We start from the raw sequence: 15,714 nt of genomic DNA, 5'->3' as shown, positions 1-15,714 counted from the left end.
AATATTGCTGTCAGTCTTCTGTAAAGCACATCCAGACTTGACTTCTACTGATTGGAACCCATTGTGAAGTGGTCCATGTCTGTACTAATATGATAACTATACATTTACATTTTAGCAGACGCTGTTATCCAGAGCGACTTACAGTAGTGAATTCATACATTTCATACATTTTTTCTCTCTACTGGTCCCCCATTGGAATCGAACCTGCAGACCTGGCATTGCAAACACCATGCTAGACTAACTGAGCCACACGGGACCATAGAGAGAGGAAGGAATAAGAGGGCAGACACAGTAGACTGAGGGGTTATGTTGTCGCTATGGACCAATGACTATATTAGTTTCTATATTGTGATCCACAAGAACGTAGAGTAGTTACAGGCCTGTCCTGAAGGGGGTGATAAGAAACCCCAGATGTTTACCTTGTTTCTTCACACTGTGTCTCACAGTCTACAACAAACCACTTAGATATGTTCAGAGGTAAATAGTTTAAAAATGGATTAATGTATTCAACATGTAATGATGTGAAGCAAAATTAAACTCTAAACTTTAACCTGGAAATCCAGTTCCCCAGTTACAACTTTCAAACTCCCCCCGTCTCTGGTCAGTGGTAAAACATTCCGCACAGCTGCCTCTGATGAACACTACCATTCAAAAGTGTTGGGGTTACTTAGAAATGTCCTTGTTTTTGAAAGAAAAGCACATTTTTCAGACATTGTTAATGTTGTAAATTACTATTGTTGTGTGTGTGTGTGTGTGTGTGTGTGTGTGTGTGTGTGTGTGTGTGTGTGTGTGTGTGTGTGTGCGGACATCACTGTATATGTATTCTGATAGATCTTGGTAAGTCAGACAGTTCAGACTGCATACTGTATGTTCAGAAATGACAACTTTTGATATGTTCATTTTGTGATAAATACTGATCCACATTATTTTACTTTCTAAGGTGTGTGATAAAATTGTGCAAATGTTCATTCAGTTAGTTGTCTGTGTTGTGTCTGTCCAGACTGACTTGTGCCTGTTCTGACCATCCAACCCAGCTGGCCACAGACATTCAGTGGAGAGACTGTCACTCTCAGATATGACATACAGGAGAGAAGAGATTGAGCATTATTTTTAATAACAGTGGGATGTTGGTCTTCTCCAAAACAGAGCCTGAGTACAGAATCAGTCCTGCAAAGAATGATCTATATACCTGTGAAGGTCTTCAGAAAAGAAATGGCTTAAAACACTCCCAGACAAGTAATGCTATACAATTGACCATGTTAGGTAAGTCTGTTTTTATGGGATTGCAAGAGAAAGACAGAAGGAATGAGGTCAAATAGCAGACAGTGAGATCAATGATGGAACAAAACTATAGTTAGATTTTGGGGTAATGTACTATCCCATAATAACAAAATGGGTAAACATTTTAAAGACTGAACATTTGATTTGTGTCATTTTCTTCATAACAGATAAACCCCAAGCTGTCCTAATTGTCTCTCCTCAGTGGCTGAACCCTGGAGACTGAGTTACTCTGAGCTGTGGGGTTAAAGAGTCATCTACAGGCTGGAGGTTCTTCTGGTACCAAACTGTTCCCTACACAGCTGGGTTACTCTCCCTATCAGGCAGGTCCTACTCTGTAGAGCCTCTATCTGGCAATGGTACTAGTGAAGACTCCTACACTCTGATCCCTGCTGGTCCAAGTCACACAGGAGGATATGTGTGTAGAGCTGGGAGAGGAGACCCAGTCTATGACACACTCTACAGTGAACCTCAGTTTTTCTGGTCAGGAGGTAACTAACTGCATTGAAACTGCATTTAATCATATTTAAATCACCATCATGTGTATATATAACTACTGTATACCTTTGACTATGTCACTCTTTGTTTCAGATCCGCAAACTTCAGTGTCTCTCAAAATAAGACCTAACAGAACTCAACACTTTACATCAAAGTCTCTCTCACTAAGCTGTGAGGAGAAGAGTAACTCTACTGGATGGAGACTGAAGAGATACAGAGAGAAAGCAGTGGAGTCAGAGTGTGGCTCTAACTGGGGATCAATAGCAGGGTCCACATGTACCATCAGGTCAACACGTAAAAAGGACAGTGGAGTGTACTGGTGTGAGTCTGGATCAGGAGAGTACAGTAATGCTGTCAACATCACAGTGGCTGGTACGTCTGTTGTACAACATTCATTAACCTTTTTTACATTACAATGTATGATAATGATGTTCAATTCTGTACTCCAGATTTACAGTTTTATTGATATGTTATGTTACACAGATGGCCCTCTGATCCTGCAGAGCCCTCCCTATCCCATAACTGAGGGAGACTCTGTGACTCTACACTGTACATATAGATATCAGCAAACAAACCCGATCCCCAAGGTTGATTTCTACAAAGATGGAGTACTCATCAGGAATGCGACCACAGGAGAGATGACCATCCCTGTAGTATCCAAGTCAGATGAAGGCTTCTATAAGTGTAAATCTAATGAAGGAGAATCACCAGAGAGCTGGGGGACAGTGAGAGGTGAGAAAATGGTCATGATCACATGACCTTTTCATAATATCAAATCAAATCAAAGTTTATTTGTCACGTGCGCCCTGAATACAACAGGTGTAGTAGACCTTACAGTGAAATGCTTACTTACAGGCTCTAACCAATAGGGCGAAAAAAGGTATGTGTGTGTGTGTGTATGTGTGTGTGTAGGTAAGTAAAGAAATAAAACAACAGTAAAAAGACATTTGAAAATAAGAGTTGCAAGGCTTTATACAGACACCGGTTAGTCAGGCTTATTGAGGTAGTATGTACATGTAGGTATGGTTAAAGTGACTATGCATATATGATGAACAGAGAGTAGCAGTAGTGTAAAAAGAGGGGTTGGCGGGTGGTGGGACACAATGCATGAGGATAATATCTGTGGTTATCAGTCATTTGTAGTGTGTTGCTGGTGTTCTACTGGCCATTCTCCTGGTACTGCTGTGTCGATATAAAAACACCAAAGGTGAGACTTTTATAAATTCTCATTAAACTTTTTGTTCATGTTTAGGAGAAAGACGTCTAATTACAAAAGTTTAAAACAGTAACGACTTGATACAGTATAATAGTATCCATTTCTCATTACAGATTCCTGTTGCAACAGAATATTCTCGTGAGTACACCTGTCATTAAACTATGTTCCTTTTCATACTGTAAAATACTATCAGTGTTTCATGACTCTCTCTCTCCCTGTAGGCCCAACCAGCCCCAGAGGACCAACCTGGACCCGCAACAGGACCAAGAATCTACCCAGGGCCAGGCTCCTGATAATCTGCAGCGTGGTCAGTCTCTCATCCCAGACCACTGTTACTCTCCTCTCTCTGTAACTACACATACTGACTTTTCACCATTCACTTTACATACATGTTACCATACTCTATGTCTCTAGGCAAGCTGAGGGAAAACCAACCAATTAATCTTTCTCTCTCTTCGACCAACAGGTGGCACTAACATCTATGATACAATCACACCCTCAGACAGTAATGACAATGGTACTGGGAAAGGGGGATACCTAGTCAGTTGTACAACTGAATGCCTTCAAATGAAATGTGTCTTCCACATTAAACCAACCCCTCTGAATCAGAGAGGTGCAGGGGGGCTGCCTTAATCAACATCCACATCTTCGGCGTCTGGGGAACAGTGGGTTAACAGCCTTGCTCAGGGGCAGAACAACTGATTTTTACCTTGTCAGCTCGGGGATTCGATCCAGCAACCTTTTGGTTACTGGACCAGCAACCTAACCACTAGGCTACCTGTATGTTAAATTTAGCATGAATACAGTATAGAGGTGTTGTTGCTGTTGTTCTTCATATGTTTAACATGACTAGCATACTAATATTAAGTAGAGATATTAGTGTATTACCTGCATATTTCAGATGCTGGTGCTGCTACTGCTGGACCAAGTGATGTGTCGTACCCCATAGAGCGGGGAACCAGACAGATATAGGGTAGGTAATGACAGAGGTGATTGAGTCCTGCTGAGTCCAATAATGCGAGTGGCGGGGGAATGGCAGGTTGCGTAATGATGGTGGCAGGAGTGCGTAATGCTGGGGAGCCTGGCGCCTTCGTGCTCCAGGGAGGGGGAGCGGGAGCAGGCGTGATACCTATAGAGCATTGGTCTCATATTGGCAACACTGGCTCTGGTGTGATGCAGAGGTGGGACCAAGTCATTGTTTTACAAGTCACAAGTAAGTCTCAAGTCTTAGCACTCAAGTCCCCAGTCAAGTCCCAAGTCAAGACAGGCTAGTACGAGTCAAGTCTCAAGTCCTAAACTTTGAGTATCGAGTCCTAAACAATTCATAATGTGCTCTTCACCAAATGTATTACCATTTCATATTTTTAACAAGAGTAATAGTTAATATATTACATTTACGCAAATCATGAATGCTTTTAAAAATATCTATATATTTATTACATTCCGAATAAACGTTATATTTCCATGGAAATACATGGGTAGCCATGAGAAAGACCCCCCCCCCCAATAGTGATCGACTGTCGAAGATTGCTATGGGGCACAATCGGGCGATGTTGTAGCTCAATCTTGGGTGCAATGATCACGTTCCATCACTGACTGACTGTGTGGCGGCTCATTGATTTAACGTTACGTTAGCCTTCATGCTACACTAGAAAAGTTGTAAATTATATAGCTGGCAGCTATTTTAGCCACGACTTACCGTTCTTTGTGCAGCTTCAAATGTCAAACAAAGTTGGAAATTGTTGCGCATCCGTCTGTAATTTTCTTCCCGCATGTTTTGCAAGTTGCAATCCATTTTTTGTTTATACAGCGTCGTCTTTATATCCGAAAATAATACTTTTGGGTATCATCTTTCCAAAGGCTCCATCTGAATTCATCCGCCGACGTTCCTCTGCACTGCCACGCTCAACTTTTTCTCAGCTGGCACAATTTGATTGGCTGTTGTCTGATTCAAACTGTAATCCGTTAAACGAAAGAGTTGATGCGCTGCACACTTTTATTAACCTCTCTAGGGTATGTGGGACGAAATCGTCCCACCTACTCAACAGCCAGTGGAATCCCGTGGCGCGTTATTCAAATACCTTAGAAATGCTATTACTTCAATTTCTCAAACATATGACTATTTTACAGCTATTTAAAGACAAGACTCTCGTTAATCTAACCACACTGTCCGATTTCAAAAAGGCTTTACAACGAAAGCAAAACATTAGATTATGTCAGCAGAGTACCCAGCCAGAAATAATCAGACACCCATTTTTCAAGCTAGCATATAATGTCACAAAAACCCAAACCACAGCTAAATGCAGCACTAACCTTTGATGATCTTCATCAGATGACACACCTAGGACATTATGTTATACAATACATGCATGTCTGTTCAATCAAGTTCATATTTATATCAAAAAACAGCTTTTTACATTAGCATGTGACGTTCAGAAAAAGCATACCCCCCGCAAACTTCAGGGGAATTTACTAACAATTTACTAAATTACTCACGATAAACGTTCACAAAAAGCATAACAATTATTTTAAGAATTATAGATACAGAACTCCTCTATGCACTCGATATGTCCGATTTTAAGGAAGGAGCTTTTCGGATGAAGCACATTTTGCAATATTCTAAGTACATAGCCCAGCCATCACGGGCTAGCTATTTAGACACCCGGCAAGTTTAGCCTTCATCAAAATCATATTTCCTATAAGAAAAATGGTCTTACCTTTCCTGTTCTTCGTCAGAATGCACTCCCAGGACTTCTACTTCAATAACAAATGTAGGTTTGGTCCCAAATAATCCATCGTTATGTTCCATCAGCGATGTTTTGTTCGTGCGTTCTAGACACTATCAGAATGGTAAATCACGGTCGTGCGCATTGCGCATAACGTGACAAAAAAATTCGAAATATTCCATTACCGTACTTCGAAGCATGTCAACCGCTGTTTAAAATCAATTTTTATGCAATTTATCTCGTAGAAAAGCGATAATATTCCGACCGGGAATCTGCCTGTCTGTAAACAGAGGGAAAAACAAAAAGACGGGGGCGGACAGTGCACGAGCATGAAGTCCTTTGTCCTCTGATAGACCACTTAGCAAAAGCGCTCCTGTGTTTCAGCCAGGGCTTTGAATTACGTCATTCAGGTTTTTCCCGGGCTCTGAGACCCCATTGGAGACGTGGGAAGTGTCACGTAACAGCAGAGATCCTGAGTTTTTGGAAGAGATGTCAAAGAAAGCAAATAAATGGTCAAACAGGCCACTTCCTGTAAAGGAATCTCTCAGGTTTTTGCCTGCCAAATTGAGTTATGTTATACTCACAGACACCATTCAAACAGTTTAAGAAACTTTAGGGTGTTTTCTATCCATATATAATAAGTATGTACATATTATAGTTACTGGGTAGGATTAGTAACCAGATTAAATCGGGTACGTTTTTTATCCGGCCGTGTAAATACTGCCCCCTAGCCCCAACAGGTTATTAAGGACAACACAGGAATTAGAGATGTAAGTATGCATTGCCGTTATCATGTATCTGAATGTGTGGAAGTTGTATGTACTGTATTGTAATTGGCTGTATTTTGATTCCAGACAAGATCAAACAGTCATGTAAACCCAATATCCATCTATGAAACTGTCAATGATCTGGTTATCCCAAGATTGAACAAGGTAAGATATAAATGGTCATAATGGTAAAATGTCTGTGATTGAATGGAAGACTATGTAGTCTACTTTGAGAATAGTCACTACCTTTCTTGATGCTGAAACAGTTTCTTCTTGATTATCTGTCAGATGTAGCGACAGCCTCTACATGACAAGATCAAATTTGGACGCCCAGAATGAACCCTCCTCTCCCTGCCAGAAAGTAATGTGAGCTGAACAGGATGTGGTCATAAACTTGGCATTCCATAAATATAGGACCCTCTGCATCCTCTGCATCTTACACGTGTATATTCTGTAAATAGGCTGAGATGTTACTCTTTAATTTCATCACAAACTACACTATTTGCTTACTTTTACTTCCTTCTCCCTTTGTTGATTTTCATATATACAGTATATCATCAGGCCGTATGCCTTTCTTTGAGGGCCTAGTTACAATTAGGAGATTCTGAAATGTGTAATAGGCAGTAGAAGGCGTGGTGATATAGACAAGCTCATATGTCGAATTTCTATTTTCTAGATGAAAGAAAATTGTGTTAGATACTAGTAAGACATTGATTAGTGAGGTTGATTTATGCCTGTGTACTCTTTTGCATTAGGAGTATGTGCTCGCAGGCATCAATGAGGTTGTAATCAGGGAGTATATGCTGAGGAGCGTGTGAAATGTAGATGGTCTTATTTGATTTGTCTGCATTTCCAAAATGGCATTCATGTCTGTCCCAATAACCAGATGGAATTCAGTTCATTCTAAAAAAATATGCTGTTCAGTGAATTAAAAATAATTATACTTTATTAGCATACCTTGAGTGCCTTGCATTTAGAGTGAATTGCAATTACCACTCACGACTGTATTTGTTAGCGACAGAGACATGATTGTTGTATTGAATGGTTTTCAGTACTGTAGCCTTCACCTAGTGAATGTCTAAGTGAATATGTTATCTTTAAAATTAAACTCATTATGACAACACATTACATATATCATAAAGCCCCTGAGGGCCTAGTTACACCCTAACACACTGGTCTGAAACTCCTGGTTTAGTCAAATTATGCCGGCTTGCAAAGTGATGTGTCATTTCTATTGGAATCCAGCTAAAGTTAGGATATCTGTCACATCCTGACCAGTAATAGGGGTTATTTGTTATTGGAGTTTGGTCAGGACGTGGCAGAGGGTTTTATGTGGTTCGGGGTGGTTGTGTGTTTAGTGGGGTGTTTGATTTATTATTCCGGGTTTTGGGCAATGTTCTATGTTTATGTATTTCTATGTTTAGTCTAGTCATTTGTATTTCTATGTTTAGGTAATTGGGGGTTGGACTCTCAATTGGAGGCAGGTGTTTTCTTGTTGCCTCTGATTGAGAGTCCTATAAATAGGTATGTGTTTGTTTTGGTATTTTGTGGGAGATTATGTGCTGTGTATAGCTTTGTGCCTTACCGGCCTGTTATTCGTCGTTGTGGATTTTTTGTGTACGTGTTTGTTTTGGTTTACCTTCTTTGTCCATTTAATAAAAAGAAGATGAGTGCACATATTCCCGCTGCGTCTTGGTCCACTTTACCCTACGACAACCGTGACAATATCCAACAATTGAAACTTTCAGTCACACGCAACCTGCATTCAGAATGACTGTTGGGGTAGGGAAGATTGATTATTGAGATTATCTAATTCATATAAACTGGAACAAACATATCAGTAATGGGTGAAATAAGTCCAACTACTAACAGATTGGATTAGTTTACAAAAATCTATGTTCTCTGTGTTTGTGTAGCATAAGATTAATCAACCAATCATAGTACATACAAATACACAGTTATTGAAACAAACCATTCTGAAAATCAACCTGCAAGAGATCATGCTGGAATAAAATAATGATGATGATTGGTGTCGTTTTGAGTTGTTTTGAGCAAACATTAATTTTGTATTTTACTCAACAAGCTTGTTCAAATACAACTGACTTCAAGCAGAGTTTGTTGATTAAAGACTCTAACACTTTGGCTTGAATTCTTGTCATTTTTAAGTCCACTCAACTTGCATAATAATGCTAAATAAGCAATTGGTTAACCTGTTGGATTTACCCTAGGATAGGGGGCGCCACAGCGCATTTTGGAAAAAAATCGTTCCCATTTTCAACGGCCTACTAATCAAAGTCAGAAGCTAAGACATGCATATACTTATTTTATATGGATAGAAAACACCCTAAATTTTCTAAAACTGTTTGAATGGTGTCTGTGAGTATAACAGAACTCGTATGGCAGTCAAAACCCCGAGACCGATTGAACCAGGAAGTGGAAATCTGAATTGTGGACTCGACTTCACAGCCTTACCTATAAATCACAACGTAAAAAAATGAAAATTGAGCACTTTCCAGTGCTTCCACTAGATGTCCCCAGTCTTTACAAAGTGTTTTGAGGGTTCTGCGGTAGAAACTCAGTGAAAGAGACGATGTGGCAATTGGTCAGAGTAGTAGGGCCATGAGCATTGTGACGTCGGCGGCCGTGTCTGCCCCCACCTTTGGAAGCCTTTTGAAACACAATGACATCGTCCCACTCGAATCTGATTGGCTCTCTTGTTGAAACAGGCCCTGACGATTATTTTATACAACGTTTGACATGTTTGAACGAACCTAACTAACCGTAAACAGTCATTTTGCGTTAGACAGGTGCCGCGCACGGAACAACATTTGATTACAGCCTTAGGACGCGCTAACGACAGGAAGCTAATGGAACATAAAGCATGGACTTTTTCGACCGAAAATACATTTGTCATGGACCTGGGACATCGGGAAGTGTTTTCTGATGAAGACAACTAAAGGTGAGGGATTATTGGCGATATTATACAATATCAGATGTTACTTGCTCAAATGTTCAAAGATGGCGCCGAGCTAGGTTTTCGAGCTCAATTTCTGGGTATCGCATCCCATTTGATCTCAAAGTGTGATTACCCTGTAAAGTTAATTTAAAATCTGTTTTGACAGGTGTTTTCAAGAGATATTCATCTATAAATCTTAGATTGACAATATATATTAAAAAAATCGTTTTCGAATAGTAATTTATAAAATTGTGGCACTGTTTCCCGGGACGCATTATATTGGGAAAATAGTTAGTCAACCTCAGGTGCCGATGTAAAATGCTGTTTTTATATAGAAATATGACCTTTATTGAACAAAAGATTGCATGCTGTGTGTAACATGATGTCCTAGGTGTGTCATCTGATGAAGTTTGTAAAAGGTTAGTGCTGCATTTAGCTGTTTTTTGGTTATATGTGATGGGTGTGCTTGCTCGGAAAATTCATATGATGCGACTTTTACAATGTACTCCTCTAACATAATCTAATATTGTGCTTTTCCTGTAAAACCTTTTTGAAATCGGACAACGAGGGTCGATTCAAGAGAGGTGTATCTATAAAACGATATGAGACAGCCCTATATTTGAAAAAAAAAAATATTGAATTTCGTTATGCTAATGTCGCTAGGAGTTTTCGCTGGAAAATGATCCCGCTAACGGGATGGTAGGCTGAAGAAGTTTTAAGTTTGACTTTTTCCAGTGCAAAGTGTATGAAATGAAAAGGCTGAGGAACTTCACATTAGGTCACTAGTTTGTCGTAGTTTAGCGGTCATGGTTTGCTCTCCAAATTTAGCAGTGTGGGTTTGTGAAGGAAGGCACTGTGTGAAGCTGTCTTTTCCCACCGTGGTCAGAGAGAGTCATATAGAGAATTGGTTGTAATCATACGCAAAAACCTGTGAAAACCTAGTTGCAGGGCTGATGAGTACACATGAAAAGTTGTGCAGAGATTTATGTCCATTTCAGAGAGAAGAATGACAATTGTTCTTGCAGCATACATTTTCTGTAGCTCACTTATTCATTTCTCTTTTACATTCAATCTATCGTTGACAGACTGTAACTCAAGAACATCTACATGCAGTTGTCCTCCAAATAGCTACAACATAAACCAAATGATAAACATGCCATGTCGTCAAACCTTTGACACCTCTCTTAGTGACATTAAAGATTGTACTGAACATGTGAACATGACCAGGTATGATAAATGCCATATATACTTCACTTTTTGTACAACTATGTTTTATCCACTAAGTTTCTTTCTCTGATATATACTATAGTTCTCTCTTCCTCGCACAGAAAGACCATAGTGCTGATGTTTCCATTTACTTTTACAGTAAGAGGAAGTTGTGTAGAGATGAACATGACATCAGATGCAATTTTTTCTATTTCTCTTTAAGCATCTGTACCTTTCTAATTCTGTCAAAGCCCCATTCGTGTCACAGCCACAGGAACTGTAGGGGTCCGGAAGACTTGCCAGAGGCTTAGAATGGAGTACACTTTATGTGCAACTCTGCAATGATGATGATTCATGTATTTCTCTGTATTTTGAATATTGTTAGCTAACTATTTCCTTTGATGGACAAGAAAATGTTTCATTCATAGAATATGAAGTATGTCATATATGCACAATAAATGTGGTAACTGATGATGACGTTGTTTGGTTACACTGTGTTTACCGACTGCAGAGTAATGGAGTTGTTGGTCACTACAGCTTTTAATCAGGTTGTAGCATGAGCCTGAGAAACATATAATATAAACTAATATGATGACATAGAGAGAGGAAGGAATAAGGGGACAGACCCAGTAGACTGAGGGGTTATGTTGTTGCTATGTGACCAATCACATCTTAGTTTCTATGTTGTGTTCCTCAAGAATGTGGAGTAGTTACAGGTCTGTCCTGAAGGGGGCGATAAGAAACCCCAGATGTTTACCTTGTTTCTTCACACAGCGTCTCAAACTCTACACACTACAAGGTAAATAGTAAAAAAAAAACTATGGATTCATGTCTTCAAAATGTAATGATGTGAAGCAAAATTAAACTACACTCTGTGTGTGTGGGGGGACAACTAAGGTTAGCTGTCTAGGCTTGCCACCTGACAACTTAGCAACGGTTTGAGGGGAGGCCAACACTATCTATCTATCTTTTGTTTATTGAGGTTAGAAGCCCAAAATGGCTGATATGAAAAACACCACCACAAATATAAGTTAAAAAAAAGTTTGTTCAATCAGTTAAACAAAGCATATTAATTACAAGTGTACATAATATATTCAGTAAACAAGAAAAAACATATTTGATTATATGTGTGTACATTTGTTTGTGTGTGTGAGTGAGAGTTAGGCAACATGAAGGGGATTATTGGGTAGTTTGGTTCATCAGGCTGACCCCCAGTCTTCGCTTGAAGTTATTGAGGGATGATGAGGTTTTGACAATGTGAAGATAAGAATTCCAGAATGGTACCTCTGTATCTGATAGAAGCTGAATTGTGACATATCAGACTTCACAGGCTGGACTTACCACTGGTTAATAAATAAAGAACAGATTTCAGGTCAGACCAGTAAAACCATCACCATCTCTCTCTCTGACCAGGCTGGTCAGAACCAGTGCGAGGGGACAAGGACAAGACCGCATCAAAATTCATATCTCAGCTTATCTCTCCACATCAACGTCACTGATGAGTTCATTATTATTTATCTTCAATCACTATCTGGACTTTCTGAATTCTGAGCCAAGGAGGGTTAATGTAAATACCGTACTGTAAACACTGTAAATTCTAACTGAATAGAGTCAACATACCCCTACAGTTTGTAAACTCAACTTTCATCAAAACTTAACTACAACAGATATATTATTTTTAATAACCATGCATGTATCCAAATTTTACATTCTGATCTTTGTTTTCTTAGCTCTGCCTGAAACTACGCTGACCGTAAATCCAAACCCTGCAGACACTGGAAAGACAGTAACTCTGACATGTTCAGTGGGGTCTGACAGTGGCTGGATCTATACATGGTACAAAGACAACACTAAGAAAGTAGTGACCTTGTCTGGCAGACACACTACAACAGGAGCCACCTTCACCATCAGTAGAGCTGCTGAGTCTGACCAGGGTCTCTACTGGTGTCAGGGAGAGATCCAGTCCAGATCCATATCATCAATCATCAGTGATCCTGTCACTTTCACTGTGAATGATGTTGTGTGTGTGTACATGTCTGTGTAGAAATGTGTAGTAATGTTTTGCTTTGTCCACTACTTTTTAAAATTTTCTACAACTACCTCAGAGTCTGACGGTAATTTGCTGTTCTCTCTTCAGGCGTAACTTCTGGACCCTCTACATCAGTCCTTGTAGGAGTGGTTGTGGGCCTGGTTGTTGCTGGTGTTCTACTGGCCATTCTCCTGGTACTGCTGTGTCGATATAAAAAAGCCAAAGGTGAGGCTTTTATCAATTCTCAATGAACTTTTTGGTTCATGTTTAGGAGAAAATATCTAATTCCAAAAGTTTAAAACAGTAACGACTTGATACAGTATAATATTATACATTTCTCATTACAGGTTCCTTTTGCAACAGAATATTCTGGTGAGTACACCTGTCTTTCAACTACGATCCTTTTCATACAGTAAAATATAATCTGTGTGTTTCATGAGTATCTCTCTCCCTGTAGGCCCCCCAGCCCCAGAGGACCAACCTGGACCCCCAACAGGGCCGACGATCTACCCAGGGCCAGGCTCCTGATGCTGAGTATACACATCTACACCATGGTCACTCTCCTCTCTGTAACTTCACATAGTGACTTTTCACCATTCACTTTACATACATGTTACTGTACTCTATGTCCCTTATCAAGCTGAGGGAAAACCAACCTATGAATCTTTCTCTCTCTTCTTTGACCAACAGGTGGCATTAACATCTATGACACAATCACACCCTCAGACAATAATGACAATGGTACTGGGAAAGGGGGATAACTAGTCAGTTGTACAACTGAGTGCCTTCAAATAAAATATGTCTTCCACATTTAACCCAACCCCTCTGAATCAGAGAGATGCGGTTGGCTGCCTTAATCAACATCCACGTCTTCGGCACCTGGGGAACAGTGGGTTAACTGCTTTGCTCAGGGGCTGAATGACAGATTTTTACCTTGTCAACTCAGGGATTCGATCCAGCAACCTTTCGGTTACTGGCCCAGCAACCTTTTGGTTACTAACCACTAGGCTACCTGTATTTTAAATTTAGCATGGATACCGTATGGAGTTGTTGTTGCTTTTGTTCTTCATATGTTTAATATTACTAATATACTAACAGTAAGTAGAGATATTAGTGTATTACCTGTATATTTCAGATGCTGGTGCTGCTACTGCTGGATCAAGTGATGTGATGTACGCACAGATTCAACTCAAAAAGTTGGACAAGAAAAAGAAAAGTAATTCTCAACTGTCACATAAATGAATATAAAATGTAGCAGTGTTTTTTACTCATCAAATTTGATAAAAACGAACAAATTCTCTCCTCCTCCTCAGAAATGACAGCTGATCCAGAAGAAAATCCAATCTATTCTGAGGTCAAGACCGGGAAGACCAAAGGTGAGACCCATTCTACAGGTTGGCAGTCAGTGAAATCTAAATGTGTGTTTTTGGAGTTTCAAAAAAGATGCTGAATAATCTAATTCCTTAATTTATTGACTGGAAATGTCCATTTTCAGCAGCAACTGGACTTGTTGATGTGACCTATGCTGAGGTTGACCTTAAACAGAAAGCCAAAGCCAAGAAGAAGAAAGGTAAGATTGGACATCCCTCCTTTCATTTTCCCCCTATCATAACCACACACCTCTGACCCCAAATTGACTAGATGCATAATATTCTGTATATAACTGTTATACAACCCCACATGAGGTAGATTCGGTCTATTCTCAATTGAAGCCAGGTACAGCCCCAGTTAACCTCTCTGGGCTTGCGTCCCACCTACTCAACAGCCAGTGTAATCCCGTGGCGTGATATTCAAATACCTTAGAAATGCTATTACTTCAATTTCTCAAACATATGACTATTTTACACCATTTTAAAGACAAGACTCTCGTTAAACAAAAACAGACAATACACTCTTATTTAATTGACAAACTGAAATCAAAGAGAGGTAAGTAATATTTTGTATCCTCGTTTTGAGCAGATTTGGCTGTTGAACACATGCATTTAGAAATATGTAACTGATTCAACTGCTCTTCCAACTGCACCGCTCTAACATGTAATCCATCAGAAGTAATGAAAATGTTAGTTTGCCTTTTTTGAGGGTAGAAGATTTCTATAAAAGACATTTAACAGAAATAGCTGCCCCTGGGCACTTTGTCTATTTACATTTGAAATGAACCATTTGAGTCAACATTACTTGATAACAGGGATATAAGAGAATTACATAAAGAAGGAGAATATCAAGGGAGACCACACAGCAGCCTAGGCAGCATAGAGATGGAGACAACAGAACCTAGACAGACTAGCGTAACACATGTTTTACCATCTAGACACACACACAGCTCTTCACACCTCTCACTGTCACCCAGCATTCTGGTGATTCTCCATCTTCAGATTTGGCCGCAGGATTTTGCTTCATAGTCAGTGTAGCTGTTGGGCAGGGCAATTTATTTATTTTTTATTATTAATGCAATTATTTCTACTTTATTTGGATACATTTCCACATTTGAGCTGTTATTGGAGACAACTCCATTTCTCTGTAGTCGGTCAACACAGTGTAATCAAACAACGTCATCATCTGTTACCACATTTATTGTGCATATATGACATACTTCATATACTATGAATGAAACATTTTCTCTTCCAATAAAGGAAATAGTTAGCTAACAATATTCAAAATACAGATAAATACATTAATCACACTCACAGAGTATCACGTAAAGTGAAGTGTGCTCCATTCTGAGCCGCTGGTAAGTGACTGTCAACACCAGCATGTCCTCCGGACCCCTACAGTTCCTGCGGCTGTGACACGAATGGGGTTTTGTCTAAATTACAAAGGTACAGATGCTTAAAGCGAAACAGAAAAAAATAGCATCTGATGTCTACACAACTTCATCTTACTGTGAAAGGCGTGGACACAGCAACAATGTGGTCTTTCTGTGGGTGGAAGAGGGAAATAAACTTTAGTAAAGATTTGGGGGATGAATTTTGTGGATAAAAACATATTTAGTCCAATCTTTAATGTCACTAGGAGAGGTGTCAAAAGTTTGACTTCATGGC

The 15,714-nt window shown here is 39.6% G+C and overlaps 1 protein-coding gene across 1 annotated transcript in view; it reads left to right on the top strand.

Moving 5' to 3' along the window:
- The window catches only part of LOC115187821 (low affinity immunoglobulin gamma Fc region receptor II-like), a gene marked incomplete at its 3' end in the record, with an annotated part of 31,561 nt that extends 17,315 nt beyond the window's left edge, over nucleotides 1-14,246 (top strand). Inside the window, exon 10 of the mRNA XM_029746864.1 lies at nucleotides 14,172-14,246. Within this exon, the coding sequence (XP_029602724.1) occupies nucleotides 14,172-14,246 (75 nt within the window). The remainder of the gene's footprint in view (nucleotides 1-14,171) is intronic.
- Nucleotides 14,247-15,714: the final 1,468 nt, after the last annotated feature.

This window comes from Salmo trutta, unplaced genomic scaffold, assembly GCF_901001165.1.
Source record: "Salmo trutta unplaced genomic scaffold, fSalTru1.1, whole genome shotgun sequence".
In the NCBI taxonomy this organism is placed as follows: Eukaryota; Metazoa; Chordata; class Actinopteri; order Salmoniformes; family Salmonidae; genus Salmo; species Salmo trutta.
Note: the sequence above shows the minus strand (reverse complement) of the source record. Positions and strands in the feature narration are given on the sequence as shown.